Source organism: Ranitomeya imitator, chromosome 1 (genome assembly GCF_032444005.1).
Source record: "Ranitomeya imitator isolate aRanImi1 chromosome 1, aRanImi1.pri, whole genome shotgun sequence".
Taxonomy (NCBI): domain Eukaryota; kingdom Metazoa; phylum Chordata; class Amphibia; order Anura; family Dendrobatidae; genus Ranitomeya; species Ranitomeya imitator.
In genome coordinates, this window is record NC_091282.1 from 1,030,297,607 (window position 1) to 1,030,317,154 (window position 19,548).

At 45.5% G+C, this 19,548-nt stretch overlaps 1 protein-coding gene across 2 annotated transcripts in view; it reads left to right on the top strand.

Moving 5' to 3' along the window:
* The window catches only part of LSM6 (LSM6 homolog, U6 small nuclear RNA and mRNA degradation associated), a 33,163-nt gene that overhangs the window by 178 nt on the left and 13,437 nt on the right, over window positions 1–19,548 (top strand). For both annotated transcript variants that reach the window (XM_069744032.1, XM_069744031.1), the window contains exons 2-3: window positions 4,383–4,490; window positions 11,357–11,470. In XM_069744032.1, the coding sequence (XP_069600133.1) occupies window positions 4,397–4,490; window positions 11,357–11,470 (208 nt within the window). In that variant the 5' untranslated portion in view covers window positions 4,383–4,396. The remainder of the gene's footprint in view (window positions 1–4,382; window positions 4,491–11,356; window positions 11,471–19,548) is intronic.

A 19,548-nucleotide genomic window follows, 5' to 3' on the forward strand; every position in this document is an offset into this window, starting at 1 on the left:
TCCTCCGTGTGTGGAGGCTCCTGTGACTAGGAACGCGGGGAATAGTTGTCCTGTGTACAGCAGTGAGCAGGCGCCTGCAGTGTGTGGCCGCTGCCTGTCACCGCTGCGGGCTCATCCTGCCGCACACATGCTGCTTCCTCTGTTTTCACTTGTGTCCGGATGTGTAAATGCAGTAATAGGCCTCATTTTATAAAACTGCTGATGTGCCCGACAGCAACCAATCAGCGCTCAGCTCTTATCCCTCCAGAGCAGTCTTAGAAATGAAAGCTGAGCTGTGATTTGTTACCTGAGGGTCAATGTCTTACACAGTGAGACTTCCATGATTAATGGTGTATAATGTGCTATACAGGGCATCTGTCAGCCCACAAAGCCTGCCAAAACTTGCACCTATGGAGCAGCTCTTCCCATTCTATTTTTATTGCTGCACCTTTGGCATGGCATGATGTGCGCCTCCCCTTAGCTTCATTGACCGCACTTGTTTGCCCAAAGTGAATGCTGCCAGAGATGAACCCCTGCACATGTGACCGCTCTGCCGCCAACCATGAAGCTGCCAGGATGAGCAGTAATGTGACCGTATGTATAGCCAGCAGCGCACTCCATGCTGTCATCAGAGAGCGCCAGCCCTGCCGTGTGCGTGCAGTCACTGGCTCGTGTGTGGCATGGTGCAGTGAGCAGATTCCATTTACATATAATAATTTTTCTAAAAAAAAACTGGAGAAACTAACCCTACACTGCAGGCCTGACTTTTATAGGGACTAAGTCCCCCACCCTAGGACCGTTCAAGTGGTTTAAAGTCAGTTTCAGGGGTGACCCTTCTTTTAAAGGGAACCTGACATCTGCTCCCTGCATGAATCAGACACTAGTGGCATTTTGGCTTACTAGCCTGTGGCAGGTTTTGAGTGGCTTCCAGCCCCCCTGCTTCCCTAGACTGACAGGTTTCTCCCTATGTGTATATGTCATGGGGAAAAGTCACCGTGGTCTCACTCTAGTATAGATAAGCAGATTGTCTGGATTTTCCCAGGTAATTCAACTTCCAGCAAAGGTATTTTCTGCAAATTGAACATAATTTCTTTCACTAAATGTTCTGCCCTGATAAAATGATAAAGCCTATACTCACCTTCCCTGCCGGCTCCATTACCGCGGTGTTTCCACTCTGTGCTGTGATACGTTGGATTTACACGTGGTGCCCAATCAGCACTGGCATCACTGCCTCCACCTTCGGACAATCTCAAAATGAAGAGGAAGTCCAGGATGAGATGCAGCCTTTCAGTTCTGTCTGAAGGCAGAGACAGTGACGCCAGCGCTGATTGGGTGCCGACGTTGTGTGTCACAACACTGCATCACAGCCCCAGGGAGAGCAGGAATGGCGCCGACACGAGAGGAGTATTGGCTTTATTTTAACTGGGCTAAGTTTAAGGGGTTTTCCTAGTAGTGGGCAACCTCCTTAACCTTCGTCAGGCTGCATAATTTTACAAAGTTAACAGGCTGCAGAGGTACAATTGTACCTTCATATAGATTTTATTGAAATTTGGCCAATATATTCTGGACCAAAACTGCAGAGATGTCACGAAATTTCAGCCCTCTAAGGCTTTTCGAAAAAAAAAAGTTATTGCAATTTTAAAACGGAATAGTTACAATTGTACCTACTCAGCCGGATGAAGGTTAATAAAGCACTCCCTTTAAAATTTGTATCCTCTTAATATATTGCAACCATCATATTATACAGCACCGTGTACTAACAATTGCTCATTTTGGCTTTCTACCCAGCTAATTCTTCTTTTCCATTAGGTCTATGACATCACACTATTAAAACTGACTAGCTGAATCCTTCTAAGCTCTATGTAAAAATAGAAGTCAGTTTTCCCTGTATGAGTCATAAGTCACTGCTAAAGTTGGTAGTATGGGGAGGAGAGCAGCTGGGTCATGAGCTGAAGGAGGGGAATGATAAATGCAGGAACAAGAGATTTTCTGTTTCTGCATATACAAGAGAAAAATTAGCTGGATAGAAAGACAAAATGAGCTATTGTAAGTACATAGTGCCATATAATATGACTGCAATAAATTAAGAGGATAAAAACTTTGATGGGAGTGCTTCATTAACGTTGAGCAACAGACATCGCATCTCATGGCAAAGAGAAATAAGTGACTAGCTGATCCTCGGGCATGATTGCATTTAAAGTGAATCTGTAAGCAGGATTTTGCTAAGTAAACATTGTCATGTTAAAAGGAACCTGTCACCCCCAAAATCGAAGATGAGCTAAGCCCACCGGCATCAGGGGCTTATCTACAGCATTCTGGAATGCTGTAGATAAGCCCCTGATGTATCCTGAAAGATGAGAACGAGGTTAGATTATACTCTCCCAAGGGCGTTCCCGCTGCGGTGGGCGTCGCAGCCCAGTCCGGGGCCTCCCATCTTCTTACGATGACGTCCTCTTCTTGTCTTCATGCTCCTGCACAGGTGTACTTTGTCTGCCCTGTTGAGGGCAGAGTAAAGTACTGCAGTGCTCAGGCGCTGGGCCTCTCTGACCTTTCCCGGCGCCTGCGCACTGCAGTACTTTGCTCTGCCCTCAACAGGGCAGCCAAAGTATGCCGGAGCCGCAGCGTCAAGACAAGAAGAGGACATCATCGTAAGAAGATGGAAGGCCCAGGACCGCTACGCCCATCGGACCGGACTGCCCCGGGTGAGTATAATCTAACCTCTTTTTCTCATCTTTCAGGATACATCGGGGGCTTACCTACAGCATTCCAGAATGCTGTAGATAAGCCCCTGATGCCTGTGGGCTTAGCTCATCTTCGATTTTGGGGTGACAGGTTCCCTTTAAAGTTGTTACACTGACTAAAATACGTGGAGTGAAAAAATCCGTCTTGTGGTTCTTGTGTAGTCAGTGTTAGAAGCTTTTAGTTAATGATATGCCCGTGCTCCGGGGAGGGACTGTAGATAGGGTCTTATCTTAGCGCTCTAAGCCAGAGAAACCAAGGAAAGACCTGCCCTCAGGCCATCCCAAAGCGCAAATAGTCTCTCTCTGATGTGGAACATGTTTGTGCTTCGGGGCTGCCTGTGGGCAGGTCTCACCTTGATTTCTCTAACTTAGAGCAGGATGACAAAACTCTGCCTACAGTGCCGCCCCAGAGCATGAGCATATCATTAATTGTAGATAAAAGGAGACGTGGATATAATCTGTGCTGCTGCAGAAATCACAATCCCAATATGTGGATGAAAGATGGCATTTTATTCACTCAACGCGTTTCGAAGTTAACATAACTTCTTCAGGGATGCATCTCCTGAAGAAGTTATGTTAACTTCGAAACATGTTGAGTGAATAGTGAATAAAACACCATCTTTCATCCATATATTGGGATTGTGATTTCTGCAGCAGCGCGGATTATATCCATGTCTCCTTTATCTACTATTGTGAATTGACCATATGGTCTGACGCGTGGATATGCAGCAGCTGTTGGCTCTGAGTCCTATGTTCCTTTTGACTATGGAAAACTAGGTGAGTGCAAACTAGTAATTGTCTTGAAACTATCATCAGATAAGACCCTATTTGCGCTTTTCTTTCCTAGAGTGGAGTTTTCATATCATTAACTGAAAACTTGTAAGGGTAAGGGTACCGTCACACATAACGATATCGTTAACTAAATCGTTATGTGTGACAGCGACCATCGATCAGGCCACTGCTGGGAGATCGTTGGTCGCTGAGGAAAGTCCAGCACTTTATTTTGTCGCTGGATCTCCCGCTGACATCGCTGAATCGGCATGTGTGACGCCGATTCAGCGATGTCGTCACTGGTAACCAGGGTAAACATCGGGTTACTAAGCACAGGGCTGCGCTTAGTAACCCGATGTTTACCCTGGTTACCGTTGTAAATGTAAAAAAAAAAAAAAAAAACTACATACTTAAATTCCGGTGTCTGTCCCCTCGCCGTCAGCTTCCCGCACTGACTTGTGAGCGCCGGCCGGCCGTAAAGCACAGCGGTGACGTCACCGCTCTGCTTTACGGCCGGCCGGCGCTGAGACAGTGCAGGGATGCTAAGGTCGGGGGACAGACACCGGAATGTAAGTATGTACTGTTTGTTTTTGGTTTTTGTTTTTTTTTTTTTACATTTATTATGGTAACCAGGGTAAACATCAAGTTACTAAGCGCGGCCCTGTTCTTAGTAACCCGATGTTTACCCTGGTTACCAGGGCACTTCGGCATTGTTGGTCGTTGGAGAGCTGTCTGTGTGACAGCTCTCCAGCGACCACACAGCGACGCTGCAGCGATTGGCATCGTTGCCTATATCGCTGCAGCGTCGCTTAATGTGACGGTACCTTTGCTTTTTGGCACACTTGTCTGTGATGTAAAAATTAAACCATGTTTGCATCTTTTGTCTTTAAGAAAAAAAAATCAGAATGAGTTTGAGAAAACAAACCCCTAGTGACTTTTTGAAGCAAATCATTGGGCGACCAGTTGTAGTGAAGCTGAACTCCGGAGTTGACTATCGAGGTAACAATATGATGGTCATGTTGATCCCAGAAACTATATGAACCACAATGGTGGGCCAATAAAAAGGCACCACACTTGCTATGGTAGTCTCAGTATGTCCATGGACTGAGATATCGGTAAAAGCGTTGTTTTTTTTTTTTTTTTTTCTTTTCACCCATGACAGCACATCTGAGAGAGGGATATGCTCAGCCAGGACAGGAAACCTACTGAAATAAAAGGGGCAGTACCTCTCCCTGCTTCAATTGGGTTTCTTGTCCTGACGGGAACCATCGTGCCGAGACCCGAGCAGGTCGAAGAGTTTATTTTTTTTTTCTCCTTACTCACTCCTGTCTCGGTACTGGAAGAGCAGGCACATAGTTATTAAGGTTGAAGGAAGACTATAAGTCCATCTAGTTCAACCCATAGCCTAACCTAACATGCCCTAACGTGTTGATCCAGAGGAAGGCAAAAAAAAACCATGTGGCAAGAGTAAGCTCCACATTGTGGAAAAAAAATTCCTTCCCGACTCCACATACGGCAATCAGACTAGTTCCCTGGATCAACGCCCTATCAAGGAATCTAGTGTATATACCCTGTAACATTATACTTTTCCAGAAAGGTATCCAGTCCCCTTAAATTTAAGCAATGAATCACTCATTACAACATCATACGGCAGAGAGTTCCATAGTCTCACTGCTCTTACAGTAAAGAATCCGCGTCTGTTATTATGCTTAAACCTTTTTTCCTCCAAACGCAGAGGATGCCCCCTTGTCCTGGTTTCAGGTCTATGATTAAAAAGATCATCAGAAAGGTCTTTGTACTGTCCCCTCATATATTTATACATTAACATAAGATCACCGCTTAGTCTTCGTTTTTCCAAACTAAATAGCCCCAAGTGTAATAACCTATCTTGGTATTGCAGACCCCCCAGTCCTCTAATAACCTTGGTCGCTCTTCTCTGCACCCGCTCTAGTTCAGCTATGTCTTTCTTATACACCGGAGACCAGAACTGTGCACAGTATTCTAAGTGTGGTCTAACTAGTGACTTGTATAGAGGTAAAATTATGTTCTCCTCATGTGCATCTATGCCTTTTTTAATGCATCCCATTATTTTATTTGCCTTTGTAGCAGCTGCCTGACACTGGCCACTGAATGAGTTTGTCATCCACCCATACACCCAGGTCTTTTTCATTGACGGTTTTGCCCAGAGTTTTATAATTAAGCACATAATTATACATCTTATTACTTCTACCCAAGTGCATGACCTTACATTTATCCCCATTAAAGCTCATTTGCCATTTATCAGCCCAAGCTTCTAGTTTACATAAATCATCCTGTAATATAAAATTGTCCTCCTCTGTATTGATTACCCTGCAGAGTTTAGTGTCATCTGCAAATATTGAAATTCTACTCTGAATGCCCCCTACAAGGTCATTGCTTGTATGCTGGCCTTCATGCGCTGGAAGTGCCGTCCACGGATCCAGAGGGCCTTGGCGTACATGCGGGCGACACAAACGTAAGCCGGGCTGGCTGTCTGAATCTACAGCGCCGCTCTCCCTCCTCCATCTTCCGGCCACAGTCTTCAAAGTGAGTCAGGCTTTCAGGACCCACACTGGGATTAGGTGTGTCTGAGTGGCGGCGGAGGGGGTGCGCCAGAGGCAAGATTGCGGCGCCCTGGGCGAGAACGCCGGCTGGGACATTTGGGGACTCGGCGCCTCCTGGTGGGGGCTGTGTGGAGGGGCATTTTTGGGCATCGGAAGATGCGGAACTGAGGAGAAACGCAGTGGATCCCTTAGAAAGTGAGGTGATGACCACAGAAAGGTGCTTATATCCAAAGCTCTTTTCATCATGGAGGATCTAAGAGGACAGCTGCAGCAGCAGCTTTCACCACTACCAGCATGGGCACACTAAACGGAACAGCCGCTCAAGTGGCAGGACTGGCAGCCGTCCCAGTCAGAGGAGTGGAAGGTTGCAGGATTCCTCGGTATCCAGAAGGGATGTCATATGTTCCCTGATATGACAGGAGGTGGTGAGTGATCTTTGTGAATATCACCTTTTGTTAATTAGGGCCATTTTCTTGCTTAAATCACTAGGGGCCTAGGAAGGCTAGGGCCAAGAGGAAAAATACAGAATGCGCCCTATGTTATACCACACTGGCAGTCCATTGGCAGAGTCTCTGCTTGGACTGTATCCAAAAAAACGATTGTGGATGAGACCCCTGACTTCGCCGCAAGCCTTAGGTCTGTGATCAGCACTGAGGTTGAAGGTTCCCTATAGACCCTGTAAAAAAAAAAAAAAAAGGGGGGGGGGGGGGAGGAATAAAACCGCTCAGGAGGTTGTTATGGAATGAGGCCTCTCCACGGTCTGGCGAAGAATACCATAGTGAGTTTCTGTCCTCCTTGGACAGTGATATAGGTGGCCCACCATTCTTTCCTGCTAAGGATACGGATAGGTTGGTCAGGGCAGTTAGGACAACAATGGGCCTGAAGGAGGAGAAAGCATTTAAGTCGCCAGAGGATATAATGTTCGGAGGCTTGGAGGAACGGAAAAAACGCACCTTTCCGGTTAATTCCAGGATGCAAGCACTCATAAATATGGAGTGGAAAAATCTGGTAGCTTGCCCTCATCTTCAAAGAGTAGATACCCCTTTGAGGAGAGACTCAGAGAGTGGGGATAAAGTCCCCAAGATTGAGGGGGCAGTGGCAAATCCTCAGAGGTCGGCCCTGTCCTTTGAGGGCACTTGGGGACCCATTGGATAAAAAATCTGATGGGTTTCTGAAGCACACCTGGGAGGCAATTGCGTGGGATCTGAAGCCGGCAATATCTGTAACTTGTACTGCCCGCTCCCTTATGATCTGGCTGCAGCAAATGGAGGAGCAGCTTAGCACAAGATCCCATGGGATAAAATCATAGCCAATATCCCTCTATTGCACGAAGCAGCGTTTTGTCTTGCGGACACCTCCGCAGACTCTGTGAGATTAGCTGCTAGGTTGGCGGGCCTATCCATTGTGGCCAGATGGTCCTTATGGCTTAATTAAAGGATGTTTGGGGGATCTGCATTAAAAAAATAGACTGTGCTCCATCCCATGTGGCCAGTTTCTCTTTTCCGAAATTGGAAAATAATTTTCAGCACTGTGGCGCAGTGGTTAGCACTGCAGCTTTGCAGCGCTGGAGTCCTGGGTTCTAATCCCACCTTGGACAACATCTGCAAGGGGTTTGTATGTTCTCCCCATGTTTGCGTGGGTTTCCCCCTGATTCTCAGGTTTCCTCCAACATTCAAAAGACATACTGACAGGGAATATAGATTGTGAGCCCCATTGGGGACAGCGATGGTAATGTGTGCAAACTGTAAAGCGCTGTGGAATATGTTAGCGCTATATAAAAATAGATTATTAATAATATTATGCGACAAAGGATTTCCCTGCTGAGGCTAGAAAGCCTTCCTTTTGGAGGAAGAAGTTTTTAATGGAGATTTTCTCATGGGGAAAGGTAGAAGTGGGAGTTCAAGGGTAGAAAGGAGTTTGGGTTTATTTTCTTTGTTCGACGGGCCCTCTAGATCTTCCAAAAAGCCCTCCCAATGACGTCAGGTCAGCGGTAGGGGAAGGCTCTCCTTCTTTCTCCATGCCTGGGTGAACATCTCCCCCAGGCTTTGGGTTTTAAGTGTTATCTGTTATCAAGGAGAGACTGAAAATAGACTGTCCGCCTCGCCAAACCTTCGTGATAACACTCCTCAGAAAATCACAAGGAGAACAGCTAGCCCTGGAAACTGAGATCATGGGACTCTTACAAAAGCGTGTTCTGTACAAAGTTCCTGTGGCAGAGATAGGAAGGGGATTTATTCCCCCTTCTTTCTGATGAAAAAATCGCCTCTTATGGGACTACTTTCTTAGTCGGAAGATCACTGTGCAGAGCTGTTGAGGGGGAGGTAAGTGGTCCTCGAAACATTGGGCTGGATAATAAAATGCCCTAAAGTTGAGTCTAAAACCAGAAAGGATACACTCCTTCCTGGGCCTGGTTTTAGACTCCGAGCAATAGATCTGTCTCCTATCAGAGGACAAAATAGCCAAATAACAGCCCTGGCTCTGTTTGCAATAGATCAGCCAAGGGTTATTTTTCATTACTCCATTCTGGCTGAAGAGATCATTGTCTTCCCTTCTAAGGTTGATGTCCATGTCCAATCCATGGATTCTGCCAGAGATGCCGTACCTTCTTACCCAAGGGCCAGTATGCCACCCTCAAGTGAAGGGCTTCCATCTAACATGGAATTTGAGAGGGCATTACGAAGTCGGCAGGGTTTGTCACCAGACAGTCTCTACCCTGTTCAAGAGAAGGAAACCGATTACATCAAGCTTCTGGAATTTTCAGGGCTGCCCCTAGGGAATGAGGCCTTGGTGGGGTCTATTCTAGAAATTCTGCAGTCGGGGTGGGAACTAAGGTTAGCAACTAACTCTCGAAGTACAGATATCGGCCGTGGGTGCCTTTATATAATTGTACCCTAACAGCAAATAGATGGGTGTTTCAGTTTATTAAATCCTGTGGTAGGACCAGACTGGTTATATTACCAAAAAATCCACCGTGGGACCTGAAATTAGTTGTAGAGGCACTAACTAAAGACCTGTTCGAGCCCTTGCAGAATTTATTTTCAAAACTCCTCACACTTAAGACTTTTACTAGTGGCTCTGTCAGCCCGCAGTGTGAGCAATTAACAGGCCCTATCCATATGTTTCCCCTCCCCCCCCCCCCCCCCCCCCCTTTCCTTCCCCCTTAAACACAGGTTGTATGATGATAGGTCCGGGTCTGAACTCACAACTGTTCGATCTTTCCAAAGTGTCTCCTAAGTTCCATAGGAGCCAAGAGATTATTTTGCCCTCCTTTTGTAACAACCCTAAAAATCCAGGCGAGGAAAAATTCCATAGCTTGGATGTAAGGAGGTCCATGTTAGACCATGTGTCCATGATCTGTCCCTATTTGTAGCCTTTCAGGGTAGCAGAAAGGGGTATGGAGTGTCCAATGGTACCATTGCCAGATGGATCAGGGAGGCCATTAGTTTATCTTGTGGTGAGTAGTGCTCCGGTTCCTCAAGGTATCAAGGCTCACTCCACCAGAGCTGTGGCAACCTCTTGGGCAGAAAGGGCGGTGTTATCAATTGATCAGATCTGTAAGGCTGCTACCTGGTCCTCACCATCTACTTTCTTTAAGCAAAACAGAATCTGTCCTCTGTTGACTTGACCTTTGGAAGGGTGCTGCAAGCTGTGGTCCCTCTGAGGTGTTTCAATTCTCCAGAAATCTCTGAAGTGTGCTGTCATGGCTGAAGGGAAAACACAGAGGTTACTTACCGGTAGCTGTTTTTTCCAGAACCCATGATGGCACCCTTAGGCTATGTGCACATGTAGAATGGACCTCTGTGGATTTTTCCGCAGCGGATTTTAGAAATCCTCAGGTAAGACACTGCGTTTTACCTGCAGATTTACCACGGTTTTATGCGGATTTTGTGCCGATTCCACTGCGGTTTTACACCTGCGGTTTTCTATTATGGAGCAGGTGTAAAACCGCTGCGGAATCCGCACAAAGAATTGACATGCTGCGGAATGTAAACCGCTGCATTTCCGCACATTTTTTTTTTTTTTTTTTTTTTTTTCCCGCAGCATGGGCACATCGTTTTCTGTTTCCCATAGGTTTACATTGTACTGTAAACGCATGGGAAACTGCTGCGGAACCGCAGCAAAATCCGCAACGTGTGCACATAGCCTAATATTCCCCCCCCCCCCCCCCCCATCCTTTTCTCCTTATGGGTGTGCACATGTATAATGTGGTGTTGGTTGTGTGTGTAAATTAACTGGAGGTGCTGTCATGCTTTTGTAACCCAACTGAAGCAGGGGAGAGTTACTGCCCTTTTATTTCAGTAGGTTTCCTTCTTGGCTGGGCGGATCCCTTTCTCAGGTGTGCGGTCATGAGTTTTGGAAAAACCGGCTACCGGTATGTAGCCTTGGTGTCTTTTTTTTTTTTTTTTTTTTTTTTTTTTTTTTTTTTGTGCTATGATTGTGTTTAGCAAAGCAGACCAATTAAATTAAAGCCTTATGTGTAGTGTTTTTTTTATTTTGAGAATACTGGATAGGATTGTCACATACTCCTCCATCTGCAGCCATCTTGCTGGGGTGTCAGTCAAGCCTCTTTTGGGGTATGTGCACACGTTGCGGATTAGGCTTAGGAATTTCTGGTGCGGATTCTGCATCTCTTGGCAGAAAACGCAGGTGCGGATTTGTCACGTTTTTTTGTGCGGATTTGCTGTGTTTTTGCTGTGGATTTTTTTTTTTTTTTTTTTTTTTTTTTATACATTGTACTGTAAATCACTTGCGGATGTGCAGCGTTTCTGCACCGCAAAAAACGCTGTGGATCCGTAGGAAATCCGCAGCGTGTGCACATAGCCTTACAGGGGATGATTCGCCTTTACTGTTTCTGGGAAATTATTGCCTCTCTGATTACTCAATTTAGATATGGCTGTTGTAAAATTTACTTTTTTTTCACAATTTGTTGGGGCATGATGGGAATCTTTATTAGAAATCTGATACTATGCTTATGGATTATTATACTATAAATTCTGGTGATTAGTTTCCTATATGTGCATAACTGCATGCAATGTTTGTGGCATCTTTTTCCTGTTTTTCTGTGCAGATTTTTTTTTTTTCTGCAAAAAAAGCAGATTCCTCAGATTTGTTGTACATGGGGGGGATAAGGAAAAAAAAATGTTTTCTGAACTTTGGTCCTTTTTGACTTTCAGTTTTGTAGTGATATGTTACTTGTGCGGTACTGATCTTGTATTAGCTTGTAATAACAGTAGTCAGGCACTCTGCACATTTACCTATACAAATTATCTGTCCCTTTTACAGGCGTCTTGGCATGCTTAGATGGATACATGAATATTGCTTTAGAACAGACAGAAGAGTATGTTAATGGCCAGCTCAAGAACAAATACGGAGATGCCTTTATCCGAGGAAATAATGGTAAGTATCACCTTAATTTGTTTTTCAAACCTTAAATTAAAAACTGATTCAAATGGAGTATGACATTCACAGCCCTATTCCTCTGTAAATTATCACAATTAAATAGAGCTCCCATCTTTGCCGTTTTTGTGGTTTCTCTTATTTCTCCTGTTGATTGTAACCATTTCCCTTGTCAATAGTGTTTGTCCTTACACTCTGATCTAAATGCTGTGATATGGCAGAAGTATTTACAGACATGTCATGAGAGTTAAAGGTGCTCATTGAAAGGGTCACCCTACAACCTGTATTTATTGCCTACTTTGATCAGGTAGTAAATGTATGATCAACTTCGTTATACCAAGAAACAGAAAGATGATCGGCACAGAGCTTCACTATAGCGCAATTGGAGATTCGCTTAAACGATCTGTTTCAGAAGGACAGATGAGGTCTCCCTTGCTGTGAGCTGCGGGTGGTGCTATGCAAACGTCAGAGTTTTGTACAAGACCATATAATGAGAAGAAAAATGATGCAGCACTCACCCTTGCGCTTCTTCCAAGTGTGCTCTTTATTCAGCAAAACATACTATGCATAGTATGAACCGGCATACGCAGTGATCTGTGAGGGAGTGAGGAGAGACCGGTCTCTCCTCACTCCCGCTCCCTCACAGATCACTACGTATGCCGGTTCATACTATGCATAGTATGTTTTGCTGAATAAAGAGCACACTTGGAAGAAGCGCAAGGGTGAGTGCTGCATCATTTTTCTTCTCATTATATGGTCTAGTAAATGTATGATCGCTGGGACCCCTTTCAATCATACGTTTAGCACCTTGACTGTATAACCCTTTAACCCCTTCCCGACCCATGACGCCACGTAGGCGTCATGAAAGTCAGTGCCAATCCAACCCATGACGCCTATGTGGCGTCATGGAAAGATCGCGTCCCTGCAGATCGGGTGAAAGGGGTTAACTCCCATTTCACCCGATCTGCAGGGACAGGGGGAGTGGTAGTACAGCCCACGGGGGGTGGCTTCACCCTCCCAGTGGCTACGATCGCTCTGATTGGCTGTTGAAAGTGAAACTGCCAATCAGAACGATTTGTAATATTTCACCTATTAAAACTGGTGAAATATTACAATCCAGCCATGGCCGATGCTGCAGTATCATTGGCCATGGCTGGAAACACTGGTCTGGTTTTTTCTATTCGCCACGACAGCACCCACTAGAGAGAGGGGATCCGCCCCTAGGAACAGGAAACCTACAGAGAGATAAAAGGGGCGGCCCCCCCTCGCTCCTCAGTTGGTTTCCTGTTCCTAGAAGGGAACCCACAGAGAAGAACTCTATGGCTAAGAAGAGGAAGACCTGCCTGGGCTACCGCCTGTATCGACTCTGCTGAGCGACAGGGGTCCCAGAGCAGGTAGACAGTGTCGGGGGAATGTTCCTGCGGGCTCCCCCCTCATCTGGTGCGGCTGACAGGGAAGCCTGAAGGTACCAACGGTCTCCCTGCTGGGACACCGTTGGGTAAGTGCTAATGAAAGGCACGGCGCAGTGTGGATACCTGTGGTAATGCCCTCCTGAGTGGAGCTGAGCAGCGGTGTGGTATCCCTGGGCGGAATCTTCCCTCCGTTCCCTCCAGAGGTAAGAGGCGACATGGTGGGAAGCAGCGCTGAGAGCGCTTCCGGTTTGCAGAGACGCGGGCGCATGCGCAGTAGCGTCGGCGTCCCATGGAAGGAAGCTTGAACTTCCGGGGTCGCGGTGTCAGAGTACCATTTCCGGGGGAACCGCCATATTGGATTCCCCCATGCGATCCCAGCGTCTGGATGCCGGACTTGTGAGTAAAAAAAAAAAAAAAAAACAGGATGGGGATGTATGCAGGAGTGGCTACACTATAAAAGTCAGGATGAGAAGTGCAGTCAGTGTGCATTATGTCATCCCAAGAGGAGGTCCGTGTGCACTCCATGGAAGAGCCACTAGTACCTAGTAGCGAAACCAGGAAAAACAGCAGTGGACACTTTAAGTTAAGTGACTCCACTGATAAATCGGGAAGAAAATCATCCCGTTCCACATCCCAAACTAAGACAACCCCGCAGCCGGTAAAATTAATACGCTGGGTGAGTGTACGCATACTTCACTGAAGTATATATTGATTCCTTTGCTTGTATTATTTTAGGCAAAAAGGACGGGAAAGAGTAAGCACAAACAATGTGCTATATGTACCGAACCCCTGCCTGACTCCTATACTAAGAGTCTATGTCAGGCATGTATAGATAACACCTTACGGCAGGAGGAATCGGTGAAAATGAACGAGATACGGCTCATAATTAGGGAAGAACTTCAGTCGTTAGGAGGCGGTTCTTCCTCGATTAATACCGAGAAAAAGAAAAGAAGAGTATCCTCACCTAGAGCCGACACGTCAGCAGAGAGTGGGGAGGTCGACTCTGAGGTCTCTCAACTGTCTGATTCTTCAGGGGAAGAAGACTTTGTTTGCTTTCCAACTGAAGGCATAAACAACTTGGTTAAATCGGTGAGAAATACGATGGGGGTATCGGAGTCAAAAGAACCCCAAACACCACAGGAAATCATGTTTGCTGGTCTTTCCCAACGGAAAGGCCACGTGTTTCCAATAAACCAGGCCATAAAGGACCTCGTTAAGAAGGAATGGGGTAAAGGTCAAAAAGGTTTTGTACCAATACCCTGTAAAAGGCGCTACCCATTTGATGACGAAGATTTAAGTACATGGACCAAAATACCAAAGGTCGATGCTGCAGTTGCATCTACATCTCGCCGGTTCTCCTTGCCCGTGGAAGATGCAGGTTCCTTAACAGATCCCATGGACCGAAAATCAGATGCGCTCCTTAAAAAATCGTGGGAGGCCTGTGTCACGGCATTCAAACCGGCAATTGCAGCCACATGTACTGGCAGATCAATGTTAGTCTGGCTGGATCAGCTGGAGCAAAATATTAAAAATGGTGTATCCAGGGAGAAGTTACGAGCGTCTATCCCTTTGATCAAGGGTGCGGCTGCCTTTATATCGGATGCCTCTATTGACTCCCTACGTCTGGCGGCCAGAACAGCTAATATCTCCAACACGGCTAGGCGGGCTTTATGGCTAAAAAACTGGAAAGGAGATGCCCAATCTAGATCAAAATTATGTGCCATACCCTGTCAGGGTGAGTACCTGTTTGGAACAGTCCTTGACGATATACTCAAGAAGGCAGGTGAAAGGAAAAAAGGATTCCCTAATCCCTTTGTTCCATCTTACAGAAGGGCCTTCAGGAAGCCACCATTCGGAAAGAAGGGAGGCTTCAGAGACAGATGGAACAATAAGGATTTTAAACAAAAAGGAAACCTGTTTAATAAACGTCCATTCAAGCCAGCCGACAAATTCCAGTAATTATATTCCTCCAGTGGGTGGAAGATTAAAACAGTTTAGGCAACAATGGGAAGAGATAACAATAAATACTTGGGCCATTAAATTAATATCTTCAGGCCTCACATTAGACTTTATTAGAACTCCACCGGACTCCTTCCTCCTTACCACCTTAAGATCCAGGCCTCAGCAAGAGGCACTTGAAACAGAGGTTAAAACCCTCCTACGCAAACAAGTCCTAGTGGAAGTCCCATCTTCCCAGAGGGGAGGGGATTTTATTCTCCCTTGTTTCTGATTAATAAGCCGGATGGCTCTTTCAGAACCATAATTAATTTAAGAAAGCTGAACTCCTTTATAAGGCCTAAAACATTCAAAATGGAATCCATTCGTTCAGCCATAAAGAATTTATTTCCAAACTGTTACATGGTAGTATTGGATCTTAAGGATGCTTACTATCATATTCCTATACATCATTTATTCCAGCAGTTCCTTCGGGTAGCAGTCTGTATAGAGGGACAAATTCGTCATCTACAATATAAGGCGATGCCCTTCGGATTATCCATGGCCCCAAGGGTTTTCACAAAATTGCTATTGGAAGTTATGTCTTTCCTAAGAGTAAAAGATACTTTAGTCATTCCATATCTAGATGACCTATTGATTGTGGGTAAAGACCCCCTACAGTGTGAGCAGAGGTTACGGGAAGTAGTGATTTCCTTACAATCCCTGGGGTGGCTGGTTAATTGGGAAAAATCTAGACTTCAGCCGGTTAAGTGTCAGAAATTCCTAGGGCTCCTTCTAGATTCAGCTGACCAGATTTGTAAGCTGCCTGAGGATAAGAAAATCTCCATAGTTGATAAGGTATCTTTAGCAATAGAAAATCGTAGTATGTCACTCAGACAGAGCATGTCATTACTAGGTTCTCTGACATCGTGTATCCCTGCGGTCCAGTGGGCACAGGCTCATACTAGGCCTCTACAAAAATTTATATTAGAGGAGGACATTAAGAATAGAGGCTGTCTGGATAGAATAGTTTATCTAACAACGGAAGTATTACACTCCCTTAGGTGGTGGTTAAATCAGAAAAACCTTTCAAAAGGGGTTCTCTGGATAATTTCCCCCTCTAGTATAGTGACCACAGATGCTGGTCCTAAAGGCTGGGGGGCACATTTTAAGGATCAGTGGGTTCAGGATCTTTGGTCTAGTTCGGAACTAGATAGTTCTTCAAATGTCAAAGAGTTGAGGGCAATATATTATTCCCTACTTCACTTTCTTCCTCAGCTCAGCGGCTCTCACACAAGTGTTCTCCGACAACACCACGGCAGTAGCTTACTTAAACCATCAAGGAGGTACGCGGTCGGACAGACTCAGGCAGCTGGCATCAGACATCATGGAATTAGCCGAAGGTCATCTGCTATCACTATCAGCAGTTCACATCAGGGGCACAGACAACTTTCGTGCCGATTTTCTGAGCCGTCACACCCTTCATCAAGGGGAATGGATGCTAAACAGAAAAATTTTCAAAATGATAACAGCGCAATGGGGTATTCCTCAAATAGACTTGTTTGCCACAAGAGCCAACCGACAGGTCAGGATGTTTGCCTCTCTAAACAGAGAGGACAAGCCGGACATACTCGATGCCCTCCAAGTGCCCTGGACTTTCGACCTGGCATATGCTTTTCCTCCATTGAATCTACTACCTTTGGTAATAAGAAAAATAAGAGAAGAAGGAGCAAGAATTCTATTAATAGCCCCATTCTGGCCCAAAAGGCCATGGTTCTCATGGCTGAGGGCGATGTCAGTGTCGGACCCGTGGATTCTGCCTCAATCCAAGGACCTGCTCTCTCAGGGTCCGTTCCTTCATCCTCAGGCAAAGGGCATGAATTTAACTGCATGGAGTTTGAAAGGCAGTTACTAAATCTCAGGGGGTTTTCTAGTGGGTTAATAGATACTCTGATGAAAAGTAGAAAACCCTCAACTACCAGGATTTATGTCAGAATTTGGAGGAAATTCCTTCAATTCCATACTACACAACTTTCCGCTGATATTCCTATATTTCCAATATTGGAATTTCTACAAAAAGGTCTGGAATTAGGACTCTCTGTAAGCACTCTGAAAGTGCAGGTGTCAGCCTTAGGAGCTCTTTTTAATTTTGATGTAGCAGGTAATAAATGGATATCTCGGTTTATATCTGCCTGTGAGAGATCGAGACCAATCAGCATACCTCGGGTCCCTCAGTGGGATCTATCAATAGTCCTAAATGCATTGACTCAATCACCTTTTGAGCCTCTCCATGCAGCCTCACTAAAAAATATTTCTTTAAAAACGGTATTATTAGTGGCATTAGTTTCTGCCAGAAGAGTAAGTGATCTTCATGCTTTATCTATAGATCCTCCCTTTTTTGTGGTAACATCAGATAGGATACTTTTAAAAACAGATCCTTGTTATCTCCCTAAGGTGGCTTCTACCTTTCATAGATCCCAGGAGATCCAGTTACCTACCTTTTATGAGAACCACTCAACTCCAGAAGAAGAAAGACTTCACACCCTAGACGTAAAAAGGACTGTCTTAGCCTATTTAGAGAGAACTAGGGACTGGAGGAAGAGTAGGGCTCTCTTTGTGTCTTTTCAGGGTAAAACCAAGGGTGCCGGAGTCACAAAGAACACATTATCTCGCTGGATCAGAGAGGCAATAATCTTGGCGTATAAGGCTGGAGGGAAAGATCCTCCAATACATGTGGGAGCACACTCTACAAGAGCCTTGTCGACTTCCTGGGCAGAAAGGGCGAATGTGCCAATAGACCTTATATGTAAGGCTGCAACTTGGTCTTCACCGAATACCTTCTATAAGCATTATAGATTAGATCTATCCTCTACTTCTGATCTCACCTTTGGTGTATCGGTCCTTGACTCAGTAAACCCACCCAGTCTATAGTCTCTGCAATTCTCTCTAGTGGGTGCTGTCGTGGCGAATAGAAAATACCGGATTACGTACCGGTAATGCTCTTTTATAGAGCCCACGACAGCACCCGTTCACATCCCTCCCTTTTCTGTATATAGTTGCACATGGTGCTTGTTTGGTGAGGTGTAAATATTAGAAAATATAGTATGAGGTTGTAAATATGTATATATATGGATATACCCGAACCTGTTAACTAAAACCTGGCGGCGGTTCCTCCTATTCTCTGTAAAACAACTGAGGAGCGAGGGGGGGCCGCCCCTTTTATCTCTCTGTAGGTTTCCTGTTCCTAGGGGCGGATCCCCTCTCTCTAGTGGGTGCTGTCGTGGGCTCTATAAAAGAGCATTACCGGTACGTAATCCGGTATTTCTTCCACTAAGGTTGGGGTTAGAGGTAGGGGTTCGGTATGTGCACACGTATTCTGGTCCTCTGCGGATTTGATAAATCCGCAGTGCTAAACCGCTGCGGATTTACCGCGGTTTTTCTGCGCATTTCGCTGCGGTTTTACAACTGCAGTTTGCTATTGGAGCAGTTGTAAAACCGCTGCGGAATCTGCAGAAAGAAGTGACATGCTGCGGAATGTAAACCGCTGCGTTTTCGTGCAGTTTTTCTGCAGCATGTGTACAGCGTTTTTTTTTTTTTTTTTAGGTTTGCATTGAACTGTAAACTCATGGTAAACTGCTGCAGATCTGCAGCGTTTTCCGCAGTGTGTGCACATACCTTTAGAATTAGGCTATGTGAACACTGCGGATTTGGCTGCGGATCCGCACAAAAAACATTGGAAATCCACGGTAAATCCGCAGGTAAAACGCAGTGCCTTTTACCCACAGATTTTTCAAAAATGGTGCTGAAAAATCTCACACGAATCCGCAACGTGGGCACATAGCCTTAGGGTTAGGGTTGTGATTAGGGTTATGGCTACAGTTGGGATTAGGGTTAGGGGTGTGTTGGGGTTAGTGTTGGAGGTAGAATTGAGGGGTTTCCACTGTTTAGGCACATCAGGGGTCTCCAAACGCAACATGGCGCCACCATTGATTCCAGCCAATCTTGTATTCAAAAAGTCAAATGGTGCTCCCTCACTTCCGAGCCCCGACGTGCGCCCAAACAGTGGTTTACCCCCACATATGGGGTACCAGCATACTCAGGACAAACTGCGCAACAATTACTGGGGTCCAATTTCTCCTGTTACCCTTGTGAAAATAAAAATTGCTTGCTAAAACATCATTTTTGAGGAAAGAACGTATTTATTATTTTCACGGCTCTGCGTTATAAAGAAGCACTTGGGGGGGGGGGGGGGGGGGTTCAAAGTGCTCACCACACATCTAGATAAGTTCCTTTCAGGGTCTAGTTTCCAAAATGGGGTCACTTGTGGGGGGTTTCTACTGTTTAGCCACATCAGGGGCTCTGCAAACGCAACGTGACGTTCCATCAAAGTCTGCATTTCAAAACATCACTACTTCCCTTCCAAACCCCGACGTGTGCCCAAACAGTGGTTCCCCCCCACATTGGAGCTCCCCCACAAGTGACCCCATTTTGGAAACTAAACCCCCCAAGGAACTTATCTAGATGCATATTGAGCATTTTAAACCCCCAGGTGCTTCACAGAAGTTTATAACGCAGAGCCATGAAAATAAAAAATAATTTTTCTTTTCTCAAAAATGATTTTTTAGCCCGCAATTTTTTATTTTCACAAGAGTAACAGGAGAAATTGGACCCGAAAAGTTGTTGTCCAGTTTGTCCTGAGTACGCTGATACCCCATGTGTGGAGGTAAACCA